The sequence below is a fragment of the Nycticebus coucang genome, chromosome 10 (genome assembly GCF_027406575.1).
Source record: "Nycticebus coucang isolate mNycCou1 chromosome 10, mNycCou1.pri, whole genome shotgun sequence".
Classification (NCBI taxonomy): domain Eukaryota; kingdom Metazoa; phylum Chordata; class Mammalia; order Primates; family Lorisidae; genus Nycticebus; species Nycticebus coucang.
The window spans coordinates 87565385-87582777 of NC_069789.1; the positions used below are offsets into that span (position 1 = coordinate 87565385).

The 17393-nt window shown below is 34.4% G+C and overlaps 2 protein-coding genes across 7 annotated transcripts in view; both read right to left on the bottom strand.

Annotated features, from left to right (window-relative positions):
• The window catches only part of RABGAP1L (RAB GTPase activating protein 1 like), a 754150-nt gene that overhangs the window by 463100 nt on the left and 273657 nt on the right, over nucleotides 1–17393 (bottom strand). The gene's annotated exons all lie outside the window — the stretch shown is intronic.
• On the bottom strand, nucleotides 8875–11386 carry GPR52 (G protein-coupled receptor 52). Its single transcript, XM_053605166.1, has one exon. The coding sequence runs from the start codon at nucleotides 11238–11240 to the stop codon at nucleotides 10155–10157; it is 1086 nt and encodes a 361-aa protein (XP_053461141.1). The 5' UTR covers nucleotides 11241–11386; the 3' UTR covers nucleotides 8875–10154.

Below are 17393 nucleotides of genomic sequence, written 5' to 3' on the forward strand. Positions count from 1 at the left end.
CCTAAGTTGGTAGAATGTGTTCTATGTGCAGTCCCTCAAGCTAATTCTACCCATGTTAATAGTCTTATCCAAATTGCAGAGCTTATAATTAATTGCACCTAAGGTAATAATTTTTTTTGAATCAGATTTATTCCACATAAAGGATATTTTCTTTTTCATATACTGCAGCCCAGTGATACTGTATATTTCTCCACACAGTTCTTTTGTACTAATTTGAACATTAAACATTTCCTCTCCTGTTACTTCAATAACTTCATAAATATCCCAAGGTTCCTGTAGCTATAACATCCAAACAAATGGATAAATATTGAGATCAACTCATATATATATATATATATATATATATATTTTTTTTTTTTTTTTTTTTGGTTTTTGGCCGGGGCTGGGTTTGAACCTGCCACCTCCGGCATATAGGACCGGCACCCTACTCCTTGAGCCACAGGCGCCGCCCATCAACTCATATTTTTAAATGCATTGATCCCACTAACTCTTCAAACTACTGCCCTGTTCCTAAGACTTTTCTGCAATCTCTCCCTCAAATTCTACAAATTAGATAATCTGTCCCCACAATTAAATAAGTTATTCATCGATTTAACAGGATCCAGGATTAATACAGAACCATAATTTATGCCCTGGACATAACACAATCAATAAATCATTGTCCTAACTTGATTTGGAATGCCAAAAATATTAAAATCAGAATTTGGACTTAGCAATGTCTTGCAAACTCTTTAAATAAGTAGCATAAATTAGGTAGCCATAATTGTGGAAATTTTAAATATTTATGAATATAAACATTTCAAGTAACTCAGTGAAATTTATATACATTCACTTGATACATATACCATAAACTATTAATATTTAAGAAAAGGTTTCATCTAAAGATATTTACAAGATAACTTTGTGTTCTCCTAATTTGAATTCCTTTAATTTTCTGTAAGTATATTAGTTTATTGAAATAAAACTAAATTATATATTTAAAAGGTTTTATTTAAGGTTTTATTTAAAACATCACTAATTTAGATTAATATCGTTCCCTGAATATTTTATATATTATATACAAATACAGAGGGTGCCCCAAAAACATATACAGATTTTAAGAAATGTGATCTACACATTACTTTTTGAAGTCGAATTCAATTAACATAGCAATGTGCAGTATGATGTTCACTCAAAAGATGGTGGAATCAAATGAATGCTAGCACCACCATACAATAGGCACCGTAGTCAAAGAAAATGGCAACATGGTTGTCATTCAAGGAGCACAAGACCACTTTGAAGTAGTATTTGAAATGTGAGAACATTGGAGAAGTACAATGATAATGGAGGCATGAGTATGGGAGACCTTAAAGGATGTGGTGTGCAGTAGAGAACCAGCTACAATGGCAGTACTCTGGGAAGGAACTGAAATGTTATGCAAGTGATACAAGTGGATACTTTGGTCAACGTTACTCAAGCAATAGTCTGCTGTAATCAGAAGTGTCTGGACATTGTTGGTAATCACTTTGAGCACTGCTTATAACTGTAGAAGTCAAACACAACGGGTATTCACCTTTTGTTACTAGTATACATTGAGTATTACTATTTTAATGTAGTTTTTTCCTTTTCTAAAATGTTTAATATATTTTTGGGCATCCCCTATATTTAAAAAACACTGTAGCAGGAAATATGAAAACCTTTGCCATCATAATGCTTGAGAAAAATCCAACACATGATGATTTCAACATCACTGTAAATCTATTACAAAGAAATTTCAGAACATAAAAAGTCCAGGCCTATGACATGATTACTTTCTAAAAGTAGTTACATGAAAATAATGTGATTTTAACAATTCTTCATAATTAAGACTATAACTTTTTAAATACACAGAAAATACTGTTCAAGTCAGTCTACATCTCTCTCAATATACTCAGCAAATGACTGTCATGTTTTCAAAAGGAGAGGTACATTTTTAGTATCCTAAATATTTACAAATAAGAAAATACAGTAAGAAATTTTTAGTATCCTAAATATTTACAAATAAGAAAATACAATAAAATACAAATAAGAAACTGTTTCAAGAAATATTAATGTCTCAAAATTTCGTCTTCAATATACAGTTAATTTTATTTATTTACTTATTGATTGATTTTTATATTTTTTTGTGACAGAGTCTCAAACTGTTGCCCTGGGTAAAGTGTTGTGGCATCATAGCTCACAGTAACCTTCAACCTTTGGGCTCAAGCGATCCTCTTGCCTCAGTTTTACTGTTTTTAGTAGGGATGGGGGGGTCTTGCTTTTGCTCAGGCTGGTCTTGAACTTGTGAGCTCAAGCAATCCACCCACCTCAGCCTCCCAGAATGCTGGAATTACATGCCACTGCACCTGGCCTTACAGTTAATTTTAAAATAAATATTCCTACTTTATAAGTTAAAAGATAAAATTTCATATGGAATTTTTCCATATCAACTAATTCTTCATTTTCTACTCAAGAAAGAAAGGTCAGGTCACTCTACTACCAGCCATGCATAAGTACATTATTAAGAACCTTTTTCTTTTTTAAGAGACAGAGTCTCACTTTGTTACCTTCGGTGGAGTGCTGTGGCCTCACAGCAAACAGCAACCTCCAGCTCTTGGGCTTAGGCGATTCTCTTGCCTCAGCCTCCCGAGTAACTAGGACTACAGGCGCCTGCCACGACGCCTGGCTAAGAACCATTTTACAGGTAATACTACTGCTACATAAGATATATAGTCCGTAGTATACCTGTCTCATTATATGATTTCATTAAGGTCACTAAAAAACTTTTATCTCAAGAATTCTACATGTGAAATGAGATCATGTTTACTCGCAAACACTTTTAGATTATACCTAATGCATAATGTCAAGGGCATTATAAATGTTCAAAACCATTTTAAGCTTTTTCAAATTTTATTTTGAAGGTTTTTCCCAATAATTTATTTTATTTTCTTTCTTTTTTCAGAGACAGAATTTCACTCTGTTACTCTGGGTAGAGTGTCATGGTATCATCATAGCTCACAGCAACCTCAAACTTCTGGGCTCAACCAATCCTCTTGCATCAGCATCTCAAGTAGCTGACACTACAGGCATGTGCCACCATTGTCTGGCTAGTTTTCTATTTTTTAGTAGAGACAGGGTCTCACTCTTGCAGGTTGGTCTCGAACTCCTGAGCTCAAGCAATCTACCTGTCTCAGCCTCCCAGAATGCTAAGATTACAGGCATGAGCCTTCACTCCCAGCCTCCAATAACTTCTTAACCCTCACACATGAGAGGAGCAAGGACCTGTTTTCATTTTCCTTGTGATATATCAAGTCACTTGAATATATCCCTTATTATTATACTATTCCAAAATTGATATACCATGGTTAATTCCACACAAGAATGTTACTTTAAACCAGTGGTTCTCAACCTTCCTAATGCTGCGGCCCTTTAATATAGTTCCTGTGGGTCATGACCCACAGGTTGAGAACTACTGCTTTAAACCTTAATATGTTTTCTTTAAAAATGTGTACCTCTAACTATGATGAAAATAACTAAATAGCCTACTTGCAAATTGAGAGAACAGGGCTCCTCCCATCTAAGAGCAGTGGGTGTAAGTAAAAGTGTTACAATACAAATACACCCATATATACACATTAATTTGCCCCCTTTCTACCACTGGATGTCATGGACTTCAAAATTAATAAAAGTAAATCAAGATAAAGTCCTCTAATAAAGTTTACTGGTTGTTGAATTATAAGCATAAATCAGATTCATAGACCAAGAAAGAAGAGAGCTGATAGAGGAAACTGACGACTGAAATAACAAGCCATCCCAAGACCCATTCAGTAACACAGAACTCTAAATACAAATTTTCAAAATGTACTTTTCCAGATTTATTCCCAAATACATACACCTAAAAATCAAGTAAAATTTTATAATCTTGGACATGTTATAAATTTTTAAAATTGCCTTTGGGCAACAGAAATAGGGAATGAAATAAAACTAATTTGGGGAGTTTTATTTTCAAAATCTATTGTAAGAGAGTGAAAACTTGAGTGTATATATATTTGTCCTATTACAATATAAAGTACATTTTAAAATCAATCTATGGCAAGAAGACCGTTTCATAAAAAATAAGATATAAATTATATCTAAGTTTCTTACATATAAGACATTTTGCTCTACTTTGAAACTGATAACATCAAACAATTCCAAAAACAGCATTTTGAATTATCTTTCTTTGCCAAAATAATAGACATAAGAAAAATCCAAATATAATTTAGCTTTTTATATTAACATGAGGATTTTCAGGATTTTTTAAACATCCTCCTTCCCAAATTCTCTTTTAATTCTTTCCAAACCTGTTACTTACAACATCAATCTGACTAATATTGCATTTTTAATTAAAAACTTCCTTAAAATATACATGGAATAACCGTAAAGAAGCTATTAGTATAAAATGCATGATCTAGTAATGTCTATTTTAAACTTCAAACTCTATTAGGGACATAAGTAAATGTCTCAAAATTGTATTTTACATAGAGCATACACAAGAACCACCCTTCTTTGTGTCAGGTATAATCACAGACAAAGGTACTGTCCATCTCTTTCTATACTCTACAATTTTGAATTTTAAAGAACAGGCTGCAGGGCACAGCAGCTCACCTCTGTAATTGGGAGGCCGAGGCGGGCGGATCAGCTGACTCATGAGTTCAAGACCAGACTAAGCTATAGTGAGACCTCATCTCTTAAAAAAAATAATAATAAATAGTTGTGGTAGGCCCCTGTGGTAGTTCCAACCATTTGGGAGGCTGAGGCAAGAGAACTGTTTGAGCCCAAGGGTCTGAGGTTGCTATGAGCTATGATGCCATGAAACTCTACTGAGGGCAACACAGAGAGACTCTACTTCAAAAAGAAAAAAAGAAAGAAAGAAAGAGAGGTGAGAGAAAAAAAGGCTAGTTCAACTTCTTTCTTGAGCCTTTTTAAAAATTTTTTTTTGAGACAAATCTCACTGTCGCCCTCGGTAGTGTGTGGCATCACAGCTCACAGCAACCTCCAGCTCTTGGGCTTAGGCAATTCTCTTGCCTCAGCCTCCCGAGTAGCTGGGACTACAGGCGCCTGCCACAACGCCCGGCTATTTTTTGGTTACAGCCATCATTGTTGTTTGGCGGGCCAGGGCTGGATTCGAACCGAGCAGCTCAGATGTATGTGACTGGCACCGTAGCCGCTTGAGCCACAGCCGCTGAGCCTATTACATCATTTTTAACCTTTTTAAAAGACAACCACTTTTACTATTGAAAAAATTCTATATATTTCAAATTATAGAGTAAAACTAGCACTGAATCAATCTTTCATAAGAAACATTAAAAAGGGATCTTTTCTAGCCATTTTCTTTTCCTCAATATCTATACATTTGGTTACAGAATACACCATTTTCTACATATCCTTAATTGTAAAATAAAGTTTTGTTCAGAGAAAAAAGAATCTACTAGAACCTACATATTTTAGAATATGGTATCAACTCACTAACACATGCTCCCATTACCAACATGGTGATGCTATGCTCAGAATGTTGTATCAACAGATTCCCCACATCTTAAGCTTTTTTTATCTGTTCATTACATAATTATAGCTTATTCACATCTACAGATTAGCTTCCAGAATGGGGAGGAACAAAGAAAGGAACTGTAAGACAACTTCATCTTTTTTAAAACTCATGTAATTAATGGTATCTGTAAAGCAAATCAGCTTATTAATCAATCTTTCTTCTGAGTAATAAATATTATGTGGAAAAAATAGCTCATTTTCCATTTTAATAAATGAGGAAAATTAAAATGCGAAGACAAATATTAAGACATCTCTGGACAACCCTTTCCTACTATTGACATCCTATTGAGAAAAAAGATATTTAAGCATACTTAACATAATAAGGAGGTGGGTTAATCTCAGAATGATCCCAGACTATCTCATCTTAATGCCTTTTTGATGTGTTATCTTTAATCTCAAATGATGTCTTTATGAATAATTATTCCTGAGAAATGAGCTTTCAGAAATTATGAAACTTTTCCGTATTTAAAACATCCGCGTTCAGGGTGGCACCTATGGCTCAAAGGAGTAGGGTGCCGGCCCCATATGCCACAGGTAGCGGGTTTAAACCCAACCCTGGCCAAAAACTGCAAAAAAACTAAAAAATACAAAAATATCCGAGTTCAACTCAAAATTTGAGCCTAACGGATTTAAGGGGATAAAAATGCTCTTAGAAAACCCTAATGTGCAATGTATTAATTCTGTTTGAAGTGGGATTAGTGACCTTTAAATTGTGATGATGATAAACATGGCATTCAAGAAGATAATAAAACAGCTATCACCACATGCTGAACACTTCCTATGTGCCAGGAACTGTACTGGGCATACAGACTATAAAATCTTCTTAAGCCTTCAAATCTAGCCGAATGTGGGGTACAAGTGTCTGCCTTTTTGTCCCCCCCAAATGCCCAAACTAAGGTTTGGGAACGTTCAGTAACTTACCTGAAAGCCAAGCAGCTTATGAGGACTTAGATTTCAGCCAAGGTTTCATATGTTAGTAAATTATAAAGCCTTCCAATATTCCATAACTTTAGAAACAACTATACAAATAATATGTGGATCATTATAAAAGTTTTGAGATACACAAAAATAAAGGAACATAAAATCAGCATAGACAAAAACAAATGAAGCCCTCCCAGCAACATCAGTAAGCAGAGTAAGTTGAACTTTCACAGATGAAGCAGAGGGAATGCTCTTGACTGTGTTTCTTGCATGTCAAATAATGGACCATAATACAGTCTGTCTCAAAACTTTCATAGTGACCTACATAGAAGGCTTAAGTAAAAGAATAGAGAATCATTTTGTTTTTTTATTATTATTATTTTTTTTTTTTGTAGAGACAGAGTCTCACTTTACCTCCTTCACTAGAGTGCCATGATGTCACAGGACTCACAGCAACCTCTAGCTCTTGGGCTTCAGAGATTCTCCTGCCTCAGCCTCCTGAGCAGCTGGGACTACAGGAGCCCGCCACAACGCCCGGCTATTTTTTGGTTGCAGTTCAGCCGGGGCTGGGTTTGAACCCGCCACCCTCGGTATATGGGGCCAGCGCCCTACTCACTGAGCCACAGGCGCCACCCGCATCATTTTATTTTTTGGCTATCATTTATAACCAAACTAGATAATCACCACAGAATATAATGACAGGAATAATGGGTATGCTTCCTATTCTTAAAACACACTAACCTAAAAAAGACAGAGGAGCTTCCAAATAAGTATTGTTATTATATAAACACATTAAAATATGTCAAAAGGAAATTAAGTCCCTTCCCTTCGAGATGCACACGAAACACGGCAGTAAATGAAGAACCTAATCCTAGCACTTGTCTCATTCAGCCTCTTTCAGCCTAGATAAACCCTTTCTTTACCACTTTTCCCCCTTCAAAATTTCTTTTTCAAAAAGAAATTTGCAAATATTTCAAAAAGTCATTCAAGGAAAACAATAAAAATGAACAAAAGTAATATCAAGAATTTCAGTTTGATCGTAGACTAAACTGGCAAATTTGAGCTTATCAGATTGCTATTTTAATAAAAGAAATGTAAGATCAAAGAAAAAGATACTGTAAAAAAAGAAATGAAGCAAAAGACTTGCGGTAAGAAAAGAGAAATTAAACTTGGAGAAATTCTGTAAGGGAAATGTACAAAGGTACAAAGATTTGAAAGTACATAAGATTTTCTTACGAAAAGAAAGCAGGGCAGCATACCGGTGAAGTGTACAGGTTTTGGCTCAAGGCCTGCTGAGTGCACAGGAACCTCTGTCAATGACTAGTTGAGTGAGTCTGAATAAATCACTTTTCTTTAGTTTCCTCTTCTCTATAGTGAGAACGATAACACTACTATCTCAAAAGGCTGTAGTGAGGATTAAATGTTATAACATATGTAATATTAACACTTAGTAAATTATGAGGGAAAGCCAGAAGAGGAAAATGCAATAACATGGCCTCAGAATTTCTGTACACAGGATCTATACTGGATCTTTTCAAACTATATTTATACCCTAAAGAAAACAAAACCTGATTCTTAAATAATACATACAATAATGAAGGTTTTATTTATGACACCTGAAAAGTTAGCAGTACCATGTTTCCTTGAACTTTATGATTTTCTTGTACTAGTCTGATTTAAAAGGCACACTTTAACTCACCCAGGATGCCAATGGCAAAGAGGGAATAAGAATAATATAAACTCAAGCTACAGAGTGTACAACAATTAAATTTTGATTCCCAAACAAGTAACCTTTTATTCTAAGGAAATATTTCATTAAACTGAAGCAAAGTCTGATTTTCATGTATATAGAATACTATTTTATTCTTTATTTTAATACTTTTGTACATCTTTAAAAATATACAGGGGTTCAGAACAACCTCAATAAAATGACAATATTTCTAATAAAGGACTTCTGAAGTCAAACCACCAGTGTGCAAACATGGTTGGTTGGCTTTTAATTTGAAGAGTCATAGGCACATTTCATTAAATGCATTCATAAAACAAAGAAATCAAAAATGCTGAGAAGAAAAATACTCAGTAGTTTGATATAAATTTTAAAATATCTTTCAGGCAAGAAACTTATGGTAAAAAAGTAAAGTTTTAGATGTTTTACTATTCATACCTGCTTCACTACTAATTCCCCAAATGCCACTTTGCTACGTCTAAACCCCTGACAATGAATTACACAATCTCATTTAGCAAACTAAAAAATAAGTTAATCTCTGCATTTGAAAACAGATCATTACAAAAGAAAATACTGACAACTCTTATCTGTATTTGATAAAGTATATTGTATTTTTAGCAGCTTTGTCTAATATAAATATCTGAATAACTACACAAAAGTATTTTTCTCTTAAAATAAGATTTGTATACACTTTTCCCAATGTTGACAACTTAAACAACATTGATCTATATATTGTGCTAAAAAAACAATTAGGCACAGATCACATAATATAATTTACATTTTCCTTGCTGTATGTGCAAACACCTATCACAAGGATGAGTAGTGGACACAGCATAAGATATTATAGACCTAGCACAAAAAAGATTAATGTTTCACTGTTCTGTTTTGTTTTTTTTTAAACAGGACATTCCAAGTAGCATTAAGATTGATATCTCATTGCTGGGTGAGTACTCTGCATGTGCATTAGAATTATTTGTGGGTTTTCTTGAAAAATGAAGCTTTTTTTTATCACAAAAAAAGACATCACTTTTAGGCACATGAAATAATTAAAAGGAACCAGATAAAAACGTTTCCAAAAATCATTAAAAATATTTAACAGACTACCAGATTGCTTTGTTGGAAAGAATGAATTACTTAACATTACGGTTGCTTTATACTGCAGATTCTATCATTAGCTAAGACACTTTGAAGGTACCAAAGGATACAGATCGGGAAGAAAAGAGAAAAAAAAAGCAGGCTATTAGGAAGAGGGTAAAAAGCAAATGTCATTTTACCCAGAAGAAACAAAAATACTGTTTTTATTTGTTTATAACAGACAATTTGTGTTGCATTGTAGATAATAAAAGCACAAGCAAGGTGGTTATGTGGCATGTAATAAAATACAATGTTACTGCACATCCTCCATGAAGAGACTACTTATGGGTGGCAGATCAGTGTGTTTAAAGGTACACTTTGATGCAAAAGATTATTCTTTATCACAAAAATAATACGTAGCATTTTTCTATAAAGGGCAATTTACGTAAGTCATAACTTGCAAAAACCCAAAGAGTGAGCAAAACAGAGACAGACAAAATGAGAGACAAAGAGGCAGAGAGTATATAATCAGAGACACAGATGCCAAGGGGCTTGCTGAAGTCCTACATAAGGTTTGAGATACTTTTTTCATCCTCACTGCTTAATTTTTCCTATTACTGCACAATTATACTCACACGCTATAATTATCTTATGAGATAACCCTCTATACATCCTTTTCTTCAGTTTCTTCCACAAAAAGGAAAAAGAAAAGAAACCTTTAGTCTCATCCTTCACTTCAGAGTCAATTATTCAAGTAAATATATGTATGATGGCAAATTTCCACATGAATCAAGACTACAATCCAAAACCACTGTCAGATTTCCTTTGATTTACTACATAGTCCTCTTCAAATGGAAAAGGAATTAGCCCGTTTCCTAGGTTTGGGCCCTTGTGCTTCCTGATCCTTCACACACAAACAAGATGTGCACATTGTCTCAGACAGTCTTCGTAGGCCTAGCCGGAAAACGCTGTTGGAGAGACTATATATCACACAGTTACAAAAACTATTACTTATAGCAAGCCAGGTTGTTAGGAAGGACAGTGTTGGATTGTCCAAGACACGGGAACTTTCTAGAAGAAAGTAAATGATGTAAGGTAGCCACAGCATGTAAAATACACTGGTAATTCTAAACAAAACCATGGCATAGCGACGATCAGGGCTGTGTCCAGTCTCTCTGGAAGTATCTACCTCATGGCTGGGGAATCGAGCCCTTCGGTCATTTATCTCTTTGGTGTGCTGCCGGCAAATTTTGAAAATGTGGAAGTAAGTGAAGCAGACAACCAAGGCCGCAGGAGCATAAAGTAAACAAACAATAAAGCCGGTAAAATAGGCACTGGTAAGCCAAGAGGTGGCACACCATTCAAAAATGTCACCATGATAACCAGGTTTCCCCCAGCCAAAAAAGGAAGGCAAGAAAATTAGGCAGGAGTAGATCCAGATCAAAATAATGCAAATTCTCAGGCGACAAGGAGTGACCAGTTGATTGTAGGAAAGAGGCTTGGTTATAGCAAGGTAGCGATCCACACTGATGCAAGCAAGACATGCCATAGAAACACTTTTTAAAACTGAGATGATATATCCAAAAACCTGGCAAGTCAGTGACTCGTGGACACCTGTGGAGTAGTGGAGAAGTGAGAGAGTAGGAACCAAGCAGCTAACTCCAACGAAAAGGTCAGCATATGCCATCGTCTGAATGAAATAGCTGGTGGTATAATGATGTAAAAGTGGAGCACAGTGAAAGACAAAGATAACTGTTAAATTCCCAGCAATGATCAGAAACGTCAGCAAGACAATAACAACTGTCTCGAAGATGCAGACATCCACTGCACTGTAGTAGCCAAATCCAAGTGGGCAGGAGTGGCGTTCGGACACATTCACAATGCCACTGCTCATGTTCAGGAGCCTCCATTCAGTCCACCTGGATTCATTCATGGCTTGGAATTAAGGAAACCTGCAGTCTTGGCTAATGCAACCAGGTGCCCTGCTCAGCATCTGTTAAACGCTGCACATGAGAGCTTCAGAACCTGCTTCAGTAGGCAGTGTCAGAGCTTCTGTCACAGCTGAAAGTCCCAGAGAGTGTTCAAGTCTCTTCATCACCCTCAGTGCAGCAGTGACACACCTCAGCTTTGGGGGGGGAAGGGGGAGGGAGAGAGGTAAGCTAGAAAGGGGGTGAAAAGAGGTCACTGATTAACTTCCGTCAGTGCTCTCAAAGAACTTTTTGCAGACACAAGGCACTTCTAGAGAAAATGGATTTCTTATTATCTTGTACTAAGAAAAATTAAATCTGTAAAAGGAAAAGTAAATCAATTGCCCAGGGAAGAAAAGCTTCTGTGGGTCGTTTGTTTTCCTGAGAAAGGTAGTTTCTTAGAGATCAACTAGAAAGAATGAGAAAAGAAAAAGTCTTAAATTGTCTCAGGTTTTTTTGCTTCAACTATGATGAAAATGCATTCATATTTTTGAATTTAAGTAAGATCTTAGATTTGCTTGAAAAGCTAAGAAAAAGTTCCTTGTGGCAAAGACTGTCTTTGGGTTCAGCTCAAGGTTTGATGCTGGTAGGTCAACTTTATGATCTATTTCTCTCTCAGATTTAAAATCTAAGAAAAACAACTCCATTAAGGTTAATTTTAAAAGGCTCATCTCTTTATAGGCATAAAGGAGAGGTAAAAGACCCCCAGATTGCCTGATAATTTGCATGAGAAAAAAGCATATTTCCAATAGGGAAGATAATATGTAATGAAGTAATGTATTAAAACCTGACAAAATATGGTAGACTTCTGAAGTTTTAATTCTGCATTTTTAAGCATTTAGAGAAAAACAGTTTTAGTCCATTATAATTACTGGTGCTACTAACAGCAATGTGAATTATACTTCTTCCTTTATAATATGCAAAAATATATTTTTTTGCTATTAATTTGGTATCCATAACGGAAAATAACTTTCATTATTTTATTTGATATGTCACCTTCCTTACAATGAAGCATGATAATATGTAGCTCAATGTTATTTGTTACCTTTGCAATCATACTCATATCTCACATTATTTACATTAATATATATAAAATGTAGACAATAATAAAAACTTTACACTCTGAGCTTATCTGACTAGAAATGCTGCCATTATTTATTACTTTGGTATTTCTAGTAGGCTTCATATTCTATTTGTTATACCTTTTCTATTTTCAGTAGATGATTAACACATTAAATCACTACTTCAACCAAATCTTCTGAAAATGGAAATTTACCTTGTTTATTATATTTGCAGTTATGTAGCAGCCTTATGTTAAGAAAATGCCTCTTCTATTTCTGTATTCTATTTTGAGCAGATGCTCAATTAATACAGGGGTCATTAGGTAGATTGTAAGTCTTGTTTTAAAATACTTCTAAGCATCAAGATGAGTTCAAACCTAGAGTTTGAAATGCTGAAAGGCTGGCAGGATAGAATGCATCCAAAAGGCTTCCAAGGTCATTCTGATATCAGGTTAACATTTGCCAAGTCTTTTTTAAACCATAGGCATTTCAGAGAGTCTCTTGTGAGTCTTTATTGTCATACCTTTTGAAGAAATAACATGCACTAGAAGTAAAAACATTTCCTCCAGGAACAATGAAGCAGCTTAGTAGAAAGCATTCTTCTGAAAGTTATTTTCTCGTGAACCACCAAGTCAGGCAAGTCCTTCTTCTTTTTTAATAGCCATAGGATATTTCTCCTTGGACATTCCTAGTTTAACTTATCACAAAATAGTTCTGTTGTTACAGGAATAAGGTAATGTTTCTCACCTACATTCACTCTTATGAGCTGTTAGGCTGGGCTGCTTGATTCAGAAGTCCGATTTACTGTGATGCAGTTACAAAGATGCTGTCAGTATATTCTTCGCAATCTCTCAGCATCAATGCTTCCACCTGAGCCCGAGCCCTGCTCCTCCTCCTCATTCAGGGCTGATGCAGAAGAACTCACCATGAGAAAGGTGACTCGGTCCTCCTGCCCCAATCAACAGCACAGCCAATGGCTACTGCAGCTGAAACTGTCACTAGGTAACAGTTGCCAGGCACATGCAGGCTTATAGACTTACTCGGCAAGCTCCGATCAAGATTGACAAAAGAAGACAATGAAACTGACCAATCCCTACAATATATTAATGGCATTTTTGAACTTTTAGAGGTAATCTCCTTATTATCATCTATAAGGATGATTTCCTGTGGACAGGACAGAAAAAAACTGGCATACACCTTTAAACCCTGTAAAGAACTACCACAAGGTACTTTGACTCTAAAAACTCAGCAGTAATCTAATGCTCATTGGCAGAAAAAACTTATTAATTATTAAAAATCAGCCAAGTTTTCATGAACTCAAGAGATGTGACTAATGGTTTTTCTCTCTAAAATATATAGTTATACTTTGATAAACAGAAGTTACAAGTCATTTACAAATCTTTCTAATCCCTGCCAAACTCACATAAAATTGCTGAGTTTGATGTGCAAATATTTAACTGTACAAACAAAACATTGGAACTAATACCACTACAGAAAAATCTATTCAGAGAAATATTTAAGGTGTATGATCTTATAAGATTATAGGCATTAGAATAAATAGAAAGATTACTTAGTCCACTTTTTACCTCATATGAAAAAGGGTCAAAGGGTAAAAAAAAAAAAAAAAAAAATGCTGAACTACACATACCCAAGTTAGAAGAAAGCAAATTAAACTTGAATATATGACAGACATTGAAAATATTTATTTTTACTTACTACACACAAATTTTCATTATTTTTAAACATCAAACAGAGCCAGCACTTTTAAATTTATAAACTTAATTTATAAATTATTTCATAATTAAAGTAAATCAGGAAAATTAAGATAAAAATGGAAGACAACTAACATTTGTTGAGCATGTTCTATGTGCCAAGCCTTGTGCTATGTGCTTTATATATTTTTTTCTCTACAAAACCCTTAAAACTCTGTGAAGTACATATGTCATCATTATCACTTTGCCAGTGAATTACGGCATTAGGAAGGTTGAGAACCACTGCTTTATATAGACAAAAAAAAACAACAACAACAAGGGAGAGAGGAGACCCAAATAAAATCAGAGATGAAAAAGGAAATATTAAAATTATAGAATACCATAGAAATGCATACAGACAAGGGATCATTAGAGACAATTATGAATAACTATATGTCAACAAATTAGAAAACTTAAAAAAGAAAGGATTAAATTCCTGGATACATATCACCTACCAAGAGTCAACCATGAAGAAACAGAGATTGAAGAAGTAACAAAAAGCCTCCAATCAAAGAAAAGCTGGGAACCTAAAGCTGCTGACTTCTAGCAAACAAAGAACTAATGACAATTCTAGATGAGCTATTCCAAACAGATAAAAGAGGACACAATATTTCCAAAGTCATTCTATGAAGCAGGCATTACCCTAATACCAAATCTAGACCTGGAAAAAAGAAAACTACAGGCCAATATCTCTGAAAAACACAAACACAAAAACCCTTAAGAAAACATGAGCAAACCAAATTCAACAACACATTAAAAAGATCATCCACCATGATGATCAAGTGAAAATAATCCTAGAGATGCAAGAATGGGTCACCATATGCAAATCAATAACGTAATACATCACATTAACAGAATTGACAAAAATCAAATGATCTTTTCAGTAGATATTGAAAAAGCATTTAACAAAATTCAACACCCCTTCATGATAAAAACTCTCAATAAGTTGAGTATAGAAAAAAACATACCTTAAAACAAAAAAGGCCACATACAACAAACCCACAGCTAATATACTGCATGGGGAAAAACTGAAAGCCTTTCCTCTAAGATCTGGATCAATATAAGGATCCTGATTTTACCACTGTTGTTCTATATAACTGGAAGTCCTGGCCAGAGCTACACAAGAGAAAGAAATGAAGAGCATCCAATTTATAAAAAAACGCCAAACCTACTTGATTGCATACATAATTTTATATTTAGAAAAACACAAGAACTCCCCTAAAAAGTCTTGAGAACTGATAAACAAATTCAGTAAAGTTGTAGGGTGCAAAATCAACATACAAAAATCAGGAGCATTTCTATACATCAACAGCAAATGATCTAAAAGAAATCAAGAAATTAATCTCATTTATAATAACTATAAAGAATATAAAATATCTAGGAATAAATATAACTGAAGAAGTGAACTATGTAAGGAAAAATATAAAAAACTGATGACAGAAATTGAAGATGACATACACAAAAATTAATGGGAAGATATGTCCTGTTCATGGACTGAAGTTAATATTGTTAAAATGGTAATTTTACCCAAAGTGGTCTATAGATTTAATGCAATCCCTATCAAAATACCAATTACCTTCCTTATAGACATAGAAAAAAGAATCCTAAAATTCATATGGAACCATAAAAAAAAACTAAATAACCAAAACAATCTTAAGCAAAAAGAACAAAGTTGGAGGCTTCCCATACTAATTGATTCAAAATATACTACAAAGCTATAGTAACTAAAACAGCAGGTTCTGGCATAAAAACAGACACATAGAAGGCAGTGCCTGTGGCTCAAAGGAGTAGTGCACCAGCCCCATATGCTGGAAGGTGGCAGGTTCAAACCTAGCCCCGGCCAAAAACTGCTAAAAAAAAAAAAAAAAAAAAAAAACAGACACATAGACGAAAAAGAACAGAACAGATAATCCAGAAATAAATCTGTGCATTTACAGCCAACTCACTTTTGACAAAAGTGACAAGAACACACACTGAAGAAAGAACAATGATGCTGGGAATTCTGGACATCCATATGGAGAAGAATGAAATTAGACTCCTCTCACCATATAGAAAAACCAAAACAAAATGGCTTAAAGACTTAAATGTAAAACCTGAAACTATAAAATTACTAAAAGAAAATAGTAGGAAACTACTTCATGACATTAGCTTGGGCAAGGGTTTTTTTTTTTTTTTTTTTTTAGTAAGACTGTAAAATCACAGTCAACAAAAGCAAAAACAGGCGAATGGGATTATATCAAACTAAAAAGCTTCTGCACAGTGAAGGAAATAATCAACGGAGTAAAGAAACAACATAGAGAATGGGAGAAAATATTTTCAAACTATTCATCCAACAAGTGATTAATAACCAAAATATATAAGTAATTCTAACAACTCAACAGCTAAAAAACAGACAATTCAAAAAAAAAAAGTGGCCAAAGATCTGAATAGACATTTCTGAAAAGAGGACATACACATGATCCACCAATCCCACTGCTGGATATATAACCAAAGAAAGAAAATCAATGTATCAAAGAGATATGTGCATTCTCATGTTTATTGCAATGCTATTCCCAACAGCCAAGATATGGAATCAATTTGCATGTCAATCAACAGATGAATGGATAAGGAAACTGAGGTGAATATACACAGTGGAATATTATTTGGCCATAAAAAAGAAACTTCTATCATTTACAGAAACATGGATATAACTGGAGGATGTTAAGTAAAATAAAGCAAGCACAGAAATAGGAATATTACATGTTCTCACTCATATGTGGGAACCAAAAAGATTAATTTCCTGCAGATGATGAGTAGAATGGTGGTTACTAGAGGCTCCAAAGGGTATGGATGGGGGGAAATGAAGAGAGATTGGTTATGGGTACAAAAATAAAATTAGATCGGTGAAATAAGTCCTAGTGTTTGATAGCACAGTAGGGCAACTATAGTTAACCAGAATTTATTGTTTTTCTAAGTAGCTACAAGATTTAAAATGTTGACAACAGAAGAAATAATAAATGTTTAAGGTGATAAACATCCCAATATCCCTGATTTATCTAAGTACCACATGTACCCCGTAAATACATAGAGCTATTATCTACCAATAAAAAAATGAATTCTAGAGAATAGAAACACTTTGTTTCATCCATATTGAATTCCATTTAGGAAGCATGGTTATTGCCAAAATCTTTGGGAGTTTAGATAAAATATAGAATGGTAAGTGTATTTCTCATTATCAGAAATATTTATGAGACAGGTGAGAATAATCTTAAAATTAATACCATGTTTAGGTCTGAAAGTCAATTTTAAACACACTACAGAATGGCTA

What these genes read in the sequence shown, in the direction of transcription:
- GPR52 (XM_053605166.1), bottom strand. Translation starts at nt 11,240, where the DNA reads ATGAATGAATCCAGGTGGACTGAATGGAGGCTCCTGAACATGAGCAGT.